This window comes from Scleropages formosus, chromosome 21 (genome assembly GCF_900964775.1).
Source record: "Scleropages formosus chromosome 21, fSclFor1.1, whole genome shotgun sequence".
Lineage (NCBI taxonomy): Eukaryota > Metazoa > Chordata > Actinopteri > Osteoglossiformes > Osteoglossidae > Scleropages > Scleropages formosus.
This window is the reverse complement of record NC_041826.1, coordinates 21,247,636-21,261,687: the sequence shown is the minus strand read 5'-3', so window position 1 is coordinate 21,261,687 and position 14,052 is coordinate 21,247,636. Positions and strand designations below refer to the sequence as shown.

At 45.1% G+C, this 14,052-nt stretch overlaps 1 protein-coding gene across 2 annotated transcripts in view; it reads left to right on the top strand.

Moving 5' to 3' along the window:
* The first annotated feature begins 306 nt into the window (after positions 1-306).
* Positions 307-14,052, top strand: part of arid2 (AT-rich interactive domain 2) — a 23,439-nt gene continuing 9,693 nt past the window's right edge. The window contains exons 1-15 of one of the 2 annotated variants that reach the window (XM_029247592.1): positions 307-1,013; positions 1,869-2,055; positions 2,186-2,279; positions 3,139-3,236; positions 9,094-9,227; positions 9,435-9,653; positions 10,011-10,078; positions 10,666-10,735; positions 10,827-11,077; positions 11,201-11,297; positions 11,386-11,595; positions 11,909-12,076; positions 12,475-12,553; positions 13,182-13,316; positions 13,672-13,865. In XM_029247592.1, coding sequence (XP_029103425.1) covers positions 1,964-2,055; positions 2,186-2,279; positions 3,139-3,236; positions 9,094-9,227; positions 9,435-9,653; positions 10,011-10,078; positions 10,666-10,735; positions 10,827-11,077; positions 11,201-11,297; positions 11,386-11,595; positions 11,909-12,076; positions 12,475-12,553; positions 13,182-13,316; positions 13,672-13,865 — 1,909 coding nt within the window. In that variant the 5' untranslated portion in view covers positions 307-1,013; positions 1,869-1,963. The other variant, XM_029247593.1, reaches the window with a different exon arrangement.

Genomic DNA, 14,052 nt, shown 5'->3' with positions numbered 1-14,052 from the left:
TCCACAAAATGGGGTCTGCCGTCTCCGGCTCGTGGGTTCCGCCATTTTGTGTTAGTGCCGCACATCAATGGCGGGCACGTGTAATGGTTGCATGTGGTACAAACCCCCTTCGAGCGCGTATCCGGCTGGTGGCGGCGGACAGGGATCATTAACAACTTCTATTTACTACGGAGCACGCGACACACTTCCGCGTCGGCGAGCACAGCGCGCGCCGCCGCTTCCGCCGCGTCCCCGCGCGCCCTGCTAGACCGTTGACGGCCACACAGATTAGCGAAAGGAAAAGAAAAAAAAAAAAAAAAGCCCGGTTTTGTGTTCGTCAGAGAACAAACTCTTGCAAAAGGCAAGTTCGCGGCGTTATGTCGTGCACGTCGACGCGTTCTCAGTGTCGTGGGACGCTTCGTACCTGTTCAAACTCTTCCAGTTTCTACTCCGTTTTTGTTTTTTTAGTGCAAACATAAATAGAGGAGTAAACGGCGCCACGCGCCGCCCGGAGTAACGGTCCCTGCTACTTTCGTGGTACCGCAGCCCAATAATAATAATAATAATAATAATAATAATAGTAATACTATAATAGTAATAGTAAGGCTCATCTCTGGTAGACTCACTGATCTTGGCGTCACTAACAACCTCGACCTGGCCACATTTTTTATACGATTACCGAATAAGAGTAAGAACAGCGCGAGGAGGAGGAATAAGTCTTTATGAATGAGATCACGAAAAGTGTGCGTGTCGTGCACACGAGGTTCATGCTTTGTTTGATTCTTGTGTGTTTTTAGAAGTTTATTCACTATAGCAACGACACAAATACAAACAAGAAAAAAGTCGATATGACCGATAATTACTTGCACTTCTATCCGATATCACCGATCCCTCACTGATGAGTATGAGTATGTTATTTTGCATTACTTTGTTATTAAGGTGCTCGAGCTGAATGAGTGCACCTTCTTGAACCGTGTTAACACGAAAGAGGAACGCTTGTTCTGGCACTGATGTAGGGAGACGGGGTCCACATGGTAAGTGCTCAGCTCTGGGTGCGAGTAATCAGATAACGCATTAGAGGAATCGCCTTAATATCCACTTTAAAGTAACGTTGCTTGGCTTTTAATTAAAGCCCGCGAAGAATATTGTCGCCGCGATTCGCCGCCACTTGTGTCACACTCCTCGTTTCATTGAAAACTTTCTTTCAAGATGGGGCAAAAGTGCACGGCGCCGGGCAGCACCGATAACACACTCCGTACCACACAAGAGTAAAACGCGGAAAGCAATTTTAAAAAGAAAAAACGCGCACGGGTGGCACGATGATGATGAGATTGTACAGCTCGAGCTCGCGCTGAAGTCAAGTGTGTGTCGAGGAAAAAGAAAAAGAAGAAGAAAAAGTTGTTCCATGCCGCGCTCCCCTCCCCCACGTCTGTGTATTGTTGTGTTCAGTTTTAACGGATTTGGGAAGTTTGAGATGAGCCCTAGACGAGAACACTGTCTATTGTTCTAACAAACGGCTCCGGAGCCTGCAGTACCGCCGTTCTCGGCAGAGGGCGCCGCGTGGCGGTGCGCGCTCCCGGCCTTCGGGTCTTTTTGTCTGAGAGCTGGATCCCGCTGCCGCTTCGCAGTGTGCGCGATTCGCTCAGAGCCGCCTCCGTTACACACTGTGAAACCACTCCGAAACGAACTCAACTGCAGCCAAAACAGTCCATTTACCATTAGTGCAATGACAGTTTCATTTCGCCGTCAAAAACAGAGCGTGATGTCGATTGTTGGCTAGAAGTTACAGAGGGCTAAAGCGAGCTCCCGTGCTGTGTGTTGTGGTGTGTGTCAGTCATTAGCGAGCGGTCGCTCTTTTCCCTTATTTCTTTAACTTTTTAAACACTCAGCTCCGCGAGTGACTGCGCGCCGGTGGACTATGGGATCCTGGGTGTCTTAGGAAGCGAATGAGCGGGCGTTTTACCAGTTTTGTGCACAAATAAAAATGGCAAACTCGACGGGGAAAAATCAGCCAGATCAGCGAAGGAAAGGACTGGCTTTCCTGGACGAACTGCGGCAGTTTCACCAGAGCAGAGGGTGAGAAGGGGCGGCTTTACCGCGCACAATATAACTTTAAAACCGCCTTTAACTTCCACTGGGAGTCGTATCGGGCTCCCGGGACGAGCTCTTGCTGTTAATCTTACTGTTTTTTTTCCCCCCTGTTTAGCTCGCCGTTCAAGAAGATCCCGGTGGTGGGTGGGAAAGAGCTGGATCTGAACGCGCTCTACACCAGAGTCGTTTCTCTGGGCGGATTCGCGAAGGTGAGCGGAGCCCGCATGGGGATCTCTGTCCCCCGGCTCGCGGCGTGCTTCGCATCGGCTCGTCGCGGCGCCCGATGGCGGCTCAGCCCGGCGTTTCGGGGCTAATTTCGCACGGTGTAAACCTGCAGCATAAAGGCAGGTTGGAGGCCGGCCTTGTTGTTTAGCTCGCTGTGCTAACGGCAGTGTGGGGCTAGTAGCTCGCTCTGCTGTGCTCTGAGCGCTCAGTGCCCGGTTTGGCGCCGGAGCAACGAGGCTCGGCGGCTGCCGGGCGGCTCCGCTCGGCGTCCGGGCGCAGTTGCGGGCAGCTCGGAATTAGCGGGCGGGCGGGCGCAACATCGATGAAGGGCGCCGAGCGGCGGCTCCTGCTGCCCGGGGACACCTCTCCGCACGGCAGCCACAAAGAAAGCGGCTCCCTAACCGTCCTGGGCTTCGCGGCTCAATACAAAACGTAGGCCTCGTACAGGCCCGCATTTTAAACACACTTTCGTAGGAACACATCCCACATTTTTGACAGGTTGCTGTCAGTGATAGCGACCACTGGGTCTCCCTATTCGTGTTTATTTCACTTGACATGTGCTCTGCTTTTATAATAGTCGGCCAGCCAGCGGGATTTGGGGGGTGAAGTTACTGTAGCCTGGCACCTTCTTAATTTTTGAAAATAAAACTGTACGGAGCGATCCACTGTAGCAGCACGAGAGCGAATAACGTAAAACGCAGCACATGTTCGCTCTTCAGGGTAATGAAGTGATTTGGAACGATGGCAGTTCCTGCTCATTCAGACAGTTCGCGTACTTTATTCGCGTTCGTGTCGAGGCGAATGCCGCGCTTCAGTGACGGTCGGTACCCTTTTCTGTTGCAGGTTTCTGACAAGAATCTGTGGAGTGAACTCGGCGAGGACTTCAATTTCCCGAGGAGCTGCTCGAACGCTGCCTTCGTGCTCAAGCAGTATTACCTGCGGTGAGTGAGTGAGGCACGCGGAGCCGGCGCGAGCACCTCGGGCGCCGGCGGCCCGCCTGCGTGCGCCAGCCCGCCCGCTCGCGCTCCCCTCGTAAGTCAGGCACCCAGAAATATGAATAATACAGCTAAACCCTTTCAGGCGTTTAAAAGTCGTTTTCTCCTTTCTTTTTCTCTTTTTTTTTTTTTTTTTTTTAAAGTTGCTGTGTTGCTGTTGCGCAAAACGTGTGTGGTTATTGTACGGTTTCAGCACGAGGGCAGGTGGCACTTGGAGGGAAAGCAGTTCCCGCCGCGCTATAAAAAGACCTTAAGTCGTTATGAACTTATTTATGTTCTGAATTAATAATGCGGTTGACTGGGAGCAGGTGTGTGTGTTTGTGTATAAGGAGCTGGACTGGATGCTTGTTTCTCAGCAAAGTGCAGATACACCGCTCTGGACACAGTGAGGTGGCACCAAGAACCGGTGGCTCGAGACATGATGGGGATGCTGAGGAAACTCCTCGCTGTCCTTCCTCTCCCTCTCATCTGAATCCCAGGAACTCTACAACCAAACCTCCTTTCTTTGTGGACACAGGCTCTCAAATGTTTATTGATTTTTCGCTCCCCTTTGGCTGTATACTTTTTTCCCTCCAAAACAGTTGGTCTAAGATTTGAACCTGCTCTGCTCCTGTGGGGGAGTGTTTCTGTGTTCTCATGCAGAACGACCATATGGTTTTGCTCAATTTTTTCCCCTACAACTGCCATTTTGCCTCGTATTTTAGTTTTGAAGTAACATCTAGGTTTGTTGTTAGGTGTGGGAACTGTTTGCTTGAGTAAATCAGTTGGAAATCTTGTGTAGCTGTAGTAAATTGGAGATGGTTTCTCATTTCTCATCCAGCGTTTAACAGCCCTGGGACAGATGACACCGTTCAGCTGTTTGGCGAAATCGTATTTATCGAAAATTTTATTTCAGAAAAGCGAGGACAGACTCGTGAAGTTGTGATGCTTCTGTTGTGTAGTAGTCCTGTCAAATGTCTGTGCAGGTTTTTAAATTTGTTGGGTTTTTTTTGGAGGCCACTGTGGTTTGACTTTAGCTAATATCTATGCTTTACTCGTTCGCTGCTTTTTGCATTTACTTTGTTGTTTGCATTTAAGTCACACACTAAAAAGTTGTGGTGGATAGGTCTGAAAGATTGGCTTCTCTTGGCTGTCGGTTGTTGCATCAAGTTTCAAAATATTGTCAATTCCAATCAGCCAAAGTGCATTCCTAAAAACTTACTAGATGTTACTAAAAATATTACTGGTAGCCCATGAGTTGGACCGCATCCCAATGTTTCACTGTGAAGTAATTTGCCAAAATTATGCTTTGCTCTATGGAACTAGGGGTGTTGTCACTTGGCCATTGTCTCTGCAGAGTTCATGCCTGCTTTATTTTTGCATAGTTTTGGATTTTTAGGTAAATACACAAGCATATGTGTCTGGTGTTTTTCTTGGAAAGAGCGGGAGTACCTGTGCTACCAGCGCGAAGCTCCCCTCAGAGCTCGGGTTATTGGAGATAAGGAGACGAGCTGGGTGTTCGCACTGCTCTGCACCACGGTACGCCTCCCATGTCAATCACCTGATGGCATGCTTTGTTTTGAGTGGCAAGTGCAATTTTATTTCATCTAGATTTCAGGAGGATTGCCATCTCTTCTCAATTGTCATTAGGGCACAACTCTCTTCTGCAGTCGATCTGGCTATCTTGTCCCTCGGGCAAAACTGGAGGGTTACTGAGGGTTGCTCCCCATTTAAATGGAGACAAAAAGCTTAGATGTGCGTAATTTACAACTGGGATGTTTTGCAAAGAGATTGAAGTAGATAACATGGATCACTAAAGTCTCATTTTAAGTTAGCATATAACAATTGACCATATTTGAACTCCTTAGGAGGAAAAAAAAAACATTTGCTTTTAAAAGTTTTTTTTTTTTTTTAAATTATTGGAATTTCAGCTGTCATCCATTACTTTTCTGCCTTTGCTAATTTAATTGGGTTGATGTGATATAGTTTGTATTTTTGATGGAGGTAAGCAAGGCATATTTAGTGTAGGTAAAGTCAGTGGTGTATCATTTAAAAGGCTAAGGGTAGTGTTACCATAATTGTTACCTTTCTTAGTTTTGGGTGTATGGAATATCGGCAGGCTCAGTGTGCATTAGTCTCGGTGGTCCAGGGACATTGATCAAATGCTGAAGTTGTGATTGATGTACCTCAAGGAATAATGGTAATGAGGACTTGTATTGCCTCAAGTGCAGTTACATCAAGGTTTGAGTGAAGTAATCTCTGGTTAGTAGCTTCTTGCACTTTGTATTCTCTGAGCTTGGGGCAGAGAGGTGTTGGGCACAACACAGGAAGGTGGAGAAGAGAAATGCCTGTGGTGCCGGTTGCGAACAGTGACATGAACCTTTGAGCTGTTACTGCTTTATCTCTACAGTGTGGTTTCCCCCTTTTTTGTTTTTTTCCTCTGGTGCTGTGTTGGTCATACTTTCTAGGATGTGTAAAGAAGGTTTCTAATCTGGCTCTTCATCTGCACAGATCAGCTTTTCTATGTGTCTGAGGGTCTGTTGGTGGCCGGCTAGCTCAAAAGGTATTCTCCAGTGATGTTTCCTTGGCTTCATTTAGTAAATCTTGTAGTCAGCCCATTTGTTTTCATCATTTGCTAGGAACATGCAGCTTTGCATTCTGTTCTTTGGGCGTTTTAGCCAGTCTGTGAATTTAGCAGCGTCTAAGGAATAGTGTGGGTCATATAATTGCTTTTCTCCATCTTTCACTCAGTATGTGCAGCTGTTTATGCAGTTCAGGGTTGCAGTAGTCTGGAGGCTATCCCGGATGCATAGGGCGATGGGCTAGGCATGGAATACACTGGATGGGAAGCAAGTCCACGTACGGTTGCAGCACACATGAAGACGTGCTTTCATTGATGAGGAGAAAAGTGGAGATGGGTTTTCCTATGGTTAGTAGGCATTTTATAGCTGAAATGAAGTGTTTGTTAAACTACCCAATCAGTTCTTTGTACAAGGTGTTGGGCATGTTTTTTTACATGGAGTCTTGCTGTCCTGGTGGGAACGTAACTGAATTCTTGCAAAGGATCGAGTTGACATTCAAGGATTGAGTGTGCTGGGTTTGTTTCTAATGTCTTTCCTCTTTATTTAATTACAAATCTTGCTGAATGTCAGTGAACTGGTTATAGAATATGCCACCTTGGTTCCCATTTGTTTGTTCCAATAGATTCTGGGTTGTGTCCACTAACGTCGAGTTTGCTTCTCCGTGTTCTCCCAGCTGCTTTTGAGGAACTAAAAAATGAGACAGAGCTTTGCACTGCCTGAGCATTTAGTTTTATCCAATTTTGCTGTAACAGATTTGAAAAAAATATCTTATGTGATTTAGTTTTGCTATCTATGGTGCCGAGATGCACTGTTTGTTTAGAAGACATTAAATGGTTCATTTCGGTCAGATGCATCTTTGAATTGCCAGATTTAATTTCTTTTCCCCGTTGTGATGGGCAGGTTTATTGAACTACAGTCCTGGGTCAGTGTTTTACACTTCAAATCCCTCTCTTTCCCTGTGCAAGTTTTATACTTATAGTAATTAATACAATCTTTTTTTTTTTTTTTTTTTTTGTAAATCATGACCCTAGTAGTTTCCAGCCCACTGTCTGTCTGAGGCTTGAATCTGTCTGGCTCGCAGCCAGTATAGGGTCAAGGACCTTTGCGTTAGAACATATGAGCATCCTGAGCTGCTGTAACGCAGGTGCAGCTACAGCTGTGGCTTCACTTTTAGCTTGGGTCTAAAGTTGGTTGCAAACAAGTTAAGTCAGATCATGCCTACATTTCCTACAGAAATGAGCAGTAAGCAGAGTTTTTTGGGTTTGGTAAAACCTTCATGGCCTATGCCCCAGGAGGGGTGGAAGGCATAAGAAAACCTACAATCTTTGTCTTGGACTGTGCTTCATTATGGCATCCCTCATTATTGTTTTTATTAGTAATTTTTTCCTCAACATTGCATCAAAGTTTTGTAAGAGTTTGATTCCTTTGACTGTTAGCCAGTGCTAAAAGCTACTTGGCAACAAACTTTTGTTGTCTCAGGTTGCTAAACCATGATGCATTACGGCTTTTAAATGTTTATTAATATAAACCTTTATGATTATCCTGTGCATGTATGTGTTTCTGGTGACACTGGAGCCTGAATGGTCCGTAGCAGGTTTGAGGAGACGTTTCTTCTCCTATCCATGTACCTTTGGATGCCTCTACTAAGGGAGGAGGCAATCCCAAACAAGAGTTCCCTATACATTTGTTTTTCTGCTTAATGTCTAGGATTTAAAGATGGTATTGTCTGATTAAGACATGAGAATCATATATAGAGGAATAATGTGACATTTTTAGCTCTTGTGGTTGGGTGAAAATTTGGGTTCCCTTGGTTGCAGTTTATCAATCTGTCAGTGATTTTCAATATTTTGTCAAAAGTTTCATATAAAGCATTGCCTGACTTTTGTGTGTGTGTTAGCCCTCAAAGGTGTTTGGCATTTTGTTAAAGTGGTTATGCAAAATAATTCCACCTCAATTTTTAGTCAATTTGCAAGCTGCCCAACAGCAGTCTGGTAGTGGTCTCCAGCGCTTTGGAGAGTTCATGTGTTTGGAAAAACGTGTCCCAGTCGAAACCTGCGGGAAGCTGTCCTGTAGTGACTTCAGGCTCTCCCCCAGGTGGGATTTTTCTGCACCACTGCTACTCTTGCGTGTGGCTTCATTAAGGTTAAAGACACTGTTTACCAACACTGATGGAACGCGACACATGAGCGTGCTTCATTTTAATTGTGGTGCAACTTGGTTAAAAGGTCAAGGGTTTGTTTTATTCGCTGACAGGAGGGAGGAACCAGTCCTCATGTTTAGTCCAGACAGTTGTGCGATTTTTGCTTTTTTGTCTCACGAGCTGATAGTCTTTGGGATCCTTTCTCAAGAGTGCAATATCAGTACTTTCAAGTTTTGACAGAGGGGTTGTTTTGTTGATGGTCCCCCACAGCTAATGTATGCTTGGCGTAATTAACTACCCTTATTTTAAGTTATGTAGCAACCTAATGTCCAGCGTGTCAAGACTTATATTTGTAAACATTGTTTTACTATACTTGGAAGGCAGTGATAAATGGTTTCTGCAGCCCTGTGATGAGTAATCCATGTGGCTGTTGTGAAAGTCATTGCTGTGCGTACTACTGCTTGTGCTGCAGGCTGGCATCGTCTGCCTTCTTAAGATGCAAGGTGTGCGTAATTGCGTGGTGGTCATCCTGCCAATATTTACTGCTGAAGTTACTGAGGTTAGGAGCAGTGTATTCTTCACAGTGCTGGAAGAATGTCTGTGATGAACAGTATGTGGTATGTTCAAAATTCTATAGATTAAATAGTGTGACTGCGTTTTTACTCATTGTTAGTTTGTGTATGGCAACAGTTTGATCCAATACAGTTGTGGAAATGGTTCTGCTGTAATTGTGAATGGCCTTGTATGTTTACAGTTCACGTGTACTGCCTTGAAGCTGCATTATGTGTTCCCTTTATGTTGAAAGTTATTTTCAGCAGTGAGTGAGGATGATCATGTCAAGAGTGTAGGGAAAGTGCAGTGATGTTTCTGCTGGAAATATAAACATTGTGTTGCTCTCCACAAATCTGCTGTTTTATTTCAGCAGGTATGTTAGTCATGTTTATCAGGAGCTGATGTGTTTGGGTTTTACATGTTTTTTCCATGTTAAACTTATACAGTTTTTGACAGTATCCAATTTTGTGTGACGATTTTTAGATGTCATTTATAGCTTTCAGTGTATTTGTCATATTTCTAACTTTTAATCCATCTCCTTTGTCTGTAGCTATCTGGAGAAGTATGAGAAGGTCCATCACTTTGGTGAGGATGAGGAGGAAGCTCAACCCGGCAATCCCAAGCCATCTCTTCCAGTGGGAGCCGTCCCCTGCTCCTACAACTACCAGCAGCATGTTGTACCAGGTAGTTTGCTGCACCTGTGTGACAGACCGGTTCTGGGGATCTAGGCCTTTCTGCCTCCTCCTCCTCTTCCTGTGTGAACTGTTGAAAGCACTGCAGCGTTTCATGAACATGGGACATAAGTGTCATGGCTTCTTGGTGCGATTTAGAGGCGGTGTGTGTGTGTGTTCATCCTCAAGCGTTTAAACTTGCCGTGGCCTTGGTCCACAGATTACCTTCGACAGAGCTATGGCTTGTCCACAGAGTTCGCCCCACCGTCTGACTACAACAAGCTCGTCCTAGCCCTTCTCTCTGGCCTCCCAAATGAAGTCGACTTCGCCATCAACGTTTGCACTCTGCTCTCCAATGAGAGCAAGCACGTCATGCAGCTTGAGAAGGATCCCAAACTCATCACGCTGCTGCTGGCACACGCCGGGGTCTTTGATGATAGTATGTCTATTGTACTGCCTGTTAATGATTCATGCCTCATCATCTATGTACTGACATTTATAAATCTGCTCTGTTCATTCTGTTTGTTCCACTGCCATACAATCCAGTGTCGTTTAAAGATATTCATACATTCCATTGTCTAATTTCTCCTTCCTCCACTGGAGAACGTAGGGCACTGTTAGTAAGTTCACTTGTTTAAAAACTGACACTTGTATGCTAAGCTTCACAAGGACTGCAATGAAGATAGGTGACATGAGCTGATTTAGATGTTGGGATATGTAATTGAACCGGCTTGTTTTTAAATGATCCTGCGGTTCTTGTGCTTGGGTTTCTTTGAACCCTTTTTATCTTTTTCAGCTTTAGGAAGTTTTTCAGTAGTATTTGGAATGGATTGGAAGGAGAAGACCTCTCGTGATTTTGTGAAGGTAAATAATTGTTCAACATGAGCTGTGAGTGTACATCTGCTTGGTCTCTTGTTACAAAATGAGGTGTTTAAAAGGCCTACAGTATTTCTCCTTGCCAGCAGTCTGTGTAGATGGTAAATGGCATCAGGGCATATCATGAGCTGTGGCATGGACATTAAATTCTTATGCCATCTTTGGTGCATTTGTCACATTTTTGCTGTTTTATACTTCCTGAGTTGGATATCTGGGCAGGAATTAAATCAAATATGAACAAATCTGATATTTTGAAATGTTTCTAGTGGCATGCTTGAATATTTTTATGAACCGCACTAGATGAATACACCCATTATTATGGTTTCTTTTTTGCCAAATATTACTGGGTAAATTACTTTTCAGGGAGGTGTGGAGGTAAAGCAAAAGTGTGATGAAATAATATGCTCATATTAAAAATGCTGAACTGTACCAGTTGCAGTAAATGAAGATTTTTCTTAAACCACTGCTTATTTTATGTTATTGATCCAACTCTGAATTAAGTGAGTCTGAATTATTATCGTCGTTACTTAAAATGCTTCGAGGCTTATCTAATATTCAGTACTTTTGAATTGCAGTTTTGGAAGGATATTGTGGATGATGCTGAAGTTCGGGACCTCATTTCAGACAAGAGCATCAAACCACAAGGTAGAGCTTCAGCACCTCGTCTATGCAAACTTGAGCCGTGGTAAAGGATTTCTTATGCAGACCACTCTGGTTTTTTGCATTGCTCCTTTAGATGGTACCCAAAGGGAGGAGAGCTGGGATGTCCTCTTCCACCCTCCACGGGACGTCGGCATTAGTGATATCGAGGGCCAGAGAGTGCTCCAGATCGCTGTTATCCTACGCAACCTTTCATTTGAGGAGGCGAATGTCAAGCTTTTGGCAGCTAATCGCACTTGTCTGAGGTTCCTCTTACTGTGTGCTCACTGTGGCTTTGTTTCGCTGCGGCAGCTGGGGCTGGACACGCTGGGCAATGTTGCAGCTGAGGTATGGTCACTGTACACATGGAGTCCCTTGCCTGGCACCGTCTAGGATGTCAGCTGAGCTTTCCTCTCTGAGTAGTGTTAGACTTTCCTTCACCACGTTTTCCTTCTTCTGTTTGTCTTCCAGCTCCAGCTGGACCCTGTTGATTTTCGAACAACGCATCTTATGTTTCACACCATCACCAAATGTTTAATGTCTCGGGATAGGTTCTTGAAAATGAGAGGTTAGTGTTCTTTGATTACAGTTGTGGTTTGTCTCCACTGCGTGCGATTGGTGCGTTACCTTTGGACCCTGCCTTCTTGTCCTAACAGCCATGGAAATTCTGGCAAACCTCAGTAAAGGCGAAGACAATGGAGTTCTCATCTGTGAGTATGTGGACCTGGAGTCCTACAGAGAGGTGATTTGCCACCTCACTCTCCCTGACGTGATGCTAGTTATCTCCTCGCTGGAGGTCCTGTACCAGCTGGCTGAGCTGGGGGAGCTCACCTGCACAAAGATCGCTTCTGTGGACAGGAGTATAGGTATGTCCTAATAGGTCTTATGATTCCTTACTTTGTATCCCAAACGTCTCACATTTCTCTATGAATTGTTGTGTACTAATGAGAGGGAGAACAGTCGGTTAGACATAGATGAGAACAGATGGTGGTCTGGAGGTTAGGAAACAGCTACAATCTTAAGCGATTGATGGGAAATTGTAGTTGTGCTTATGAGCAATGACCATGCAGCTGTAATGTTATGCTGGGCTCTGTAGACAACATTGTGCTGTTCATTATGCTCACTATGCTCTGCATTGTGCTGTTTATGCATCAAGCAGTGTGGTGTGTTCTGTGTCAGATCTTTTGGTACGACTCGTGTCGGTGGACATCCATACCTTCGGGCCAGATGGCGTGCTGGGCGTGAAGCTCATTGAGCACCAGAGCTCAAGCAGCCAGACCTTGTCTGAGGTGCGATCCCAGCTGGCAGAGCACCTGCCCATGCAGGTGCAGAGCACACCTGCACCAGGTGGGTTTCCCCTACCCGTGGCAGGTTGAGATGCCCGGAAGCTCTCAAAAGTTTCATCATGACTTTGCAGCCTTGCTGGAGCGGCTCTAGTTGATGGCCATCAAAGCATATTGAATAGGAGAAGTTAGAAAATAGAATATTCTTTCTTACTGCTGTATAAAACCATTTGTCAGCACCTGGGTTATCAATGCAATTTAAAATACTCAAATTTTGCAATTGCTTTGATTTCATGAATTAGTTTTGGTTTCAAATATTTTATGGAAGATTCCATACTTGGTAAGCAAGTGTACAAATGCATTAGTGGTTTCTTGCAGTTGCACATCTGTTGGCTTGGCTGTCTTAAGTCCTTCCCCCCCCCCCCCCCCCCCCCCCCCCCCCCGTTTCCCTCTTATCCTAAGGTTCACGGCTCCCTGTGCAGGCGGGTCCTGCTCCGCCCGGCATTGTTGAGATTGATGGAGAGAAGTTTACAACTCAGTGGTAAGTATAAAACCCTTCAAGATTATTACTGTTGTTCAGTTTCTTTAATTTCAACCTTCCCAACATATGGGCTCTGACCACTTAGAGAATTATGCAGTAATATATGAAGTAGTGTTTGAGCAGTAATACACTGCTAAATAGTGGGGGGGAGAGATGGAAGACAAAGACAGGAGAAGGGAAAACCTCTGGAGACCAAGTCCAGCCCAGCACCCACTGCTTGTGTCCATGCTTAAAACCATACAGTGTTAAAATGGTAAGTTTCAAGGTACTTTGAATAGTGAGCTACGCTGAATGTTGAATCCTGAATTATATTTTTCTTTTTTGTATGGGACTGTATTTGATGTCTTTATGCTGAATTTCCTGCCTTGTCTTACTAGAATTAGTATTGCTGCACTCACATTCTTTGTGTGTCCCACACTGCATTTGACTAGTGGGAACTGTTGGTAACTGCTATTGAGCGAACTAGTTTCTGTTTACCCTTCAGGGAAGTTGCAGCTTTGTTTATTTTTATTCATTAATCCTTTATTTTTGTAGGAAATCCCATTTTACTGTCTAATTAATAGCCCTTGGCTTGAGTGTTGGTAAAGTGTGCTTGTGTGTGAGCAGATCTTGTCTGCTTGTTGTGCAGGTTGAACGCACACTTTGAAGCGAACAGCGACAGCTCTGTCTCCCGTTCGGAGATGTACTCCGAGTACCTGTCCACATGCAGCAAACTGGCTCGTGCCGGTATCCTGACGTCCACTGGCTTCTACAAATGCTTAAGGTTTGTCGCTTCTCCGCATCAAGCGGAAACTGCCAAGTTTCTCTACAATGCAGCACTCTCTGCCGCTGGCGGCGGTATCCCAGGGATACAACGAACTGACGCAAGTGGTCATCGCAGTTGTCTTGATTGTCTGAAAACTGTGTGAAAATCAACATGATCAAGACCATTCGACACACTGAATCTTTTATTGTTAATTGGTAACTGATGTTGGTAATGTTGTGTTCCAACCCAGACTTATGTAATAATTTATTACTGTAGTGAAAAACCAGATTTGATATTGCAGATACAATGGGGAGATCTGGCAATATGTAGGTCCTCTGTGTACGTGTTCTGAAATGTGTTCTGTATGTCATAGGAATATTTTCCCAAACCACACAGTGAAGAGGGTAGAAGACCCCAGGGCAGCTGGGCAGGGCCATATTCATGTGGTAGGCATCAGAAGGAGGACAATACCCCTACCGGTACAACTGTACTGGCAGCAGCAGCAAGGATTGGTACCCGGGCAGAGGCAAGAGACAGTTGCAGAGCCTCCGCAGGTGCCACCGTCAGGTACGGAAGCCTAGTGGGCTGCGCACGTAGTCTAGTTTACGGACCTGTATGAATGATAGCGACCCCTTAATTCAGTTTGTGAATTCTGTTTATTCCACTGATGACACTGTGCCCCACGTTTGTTCTGGGATGGTTGGACAGCTCAGCTGTGAGTTGTCTTGAGTTTAGGAGAGACATTTGCCACTGC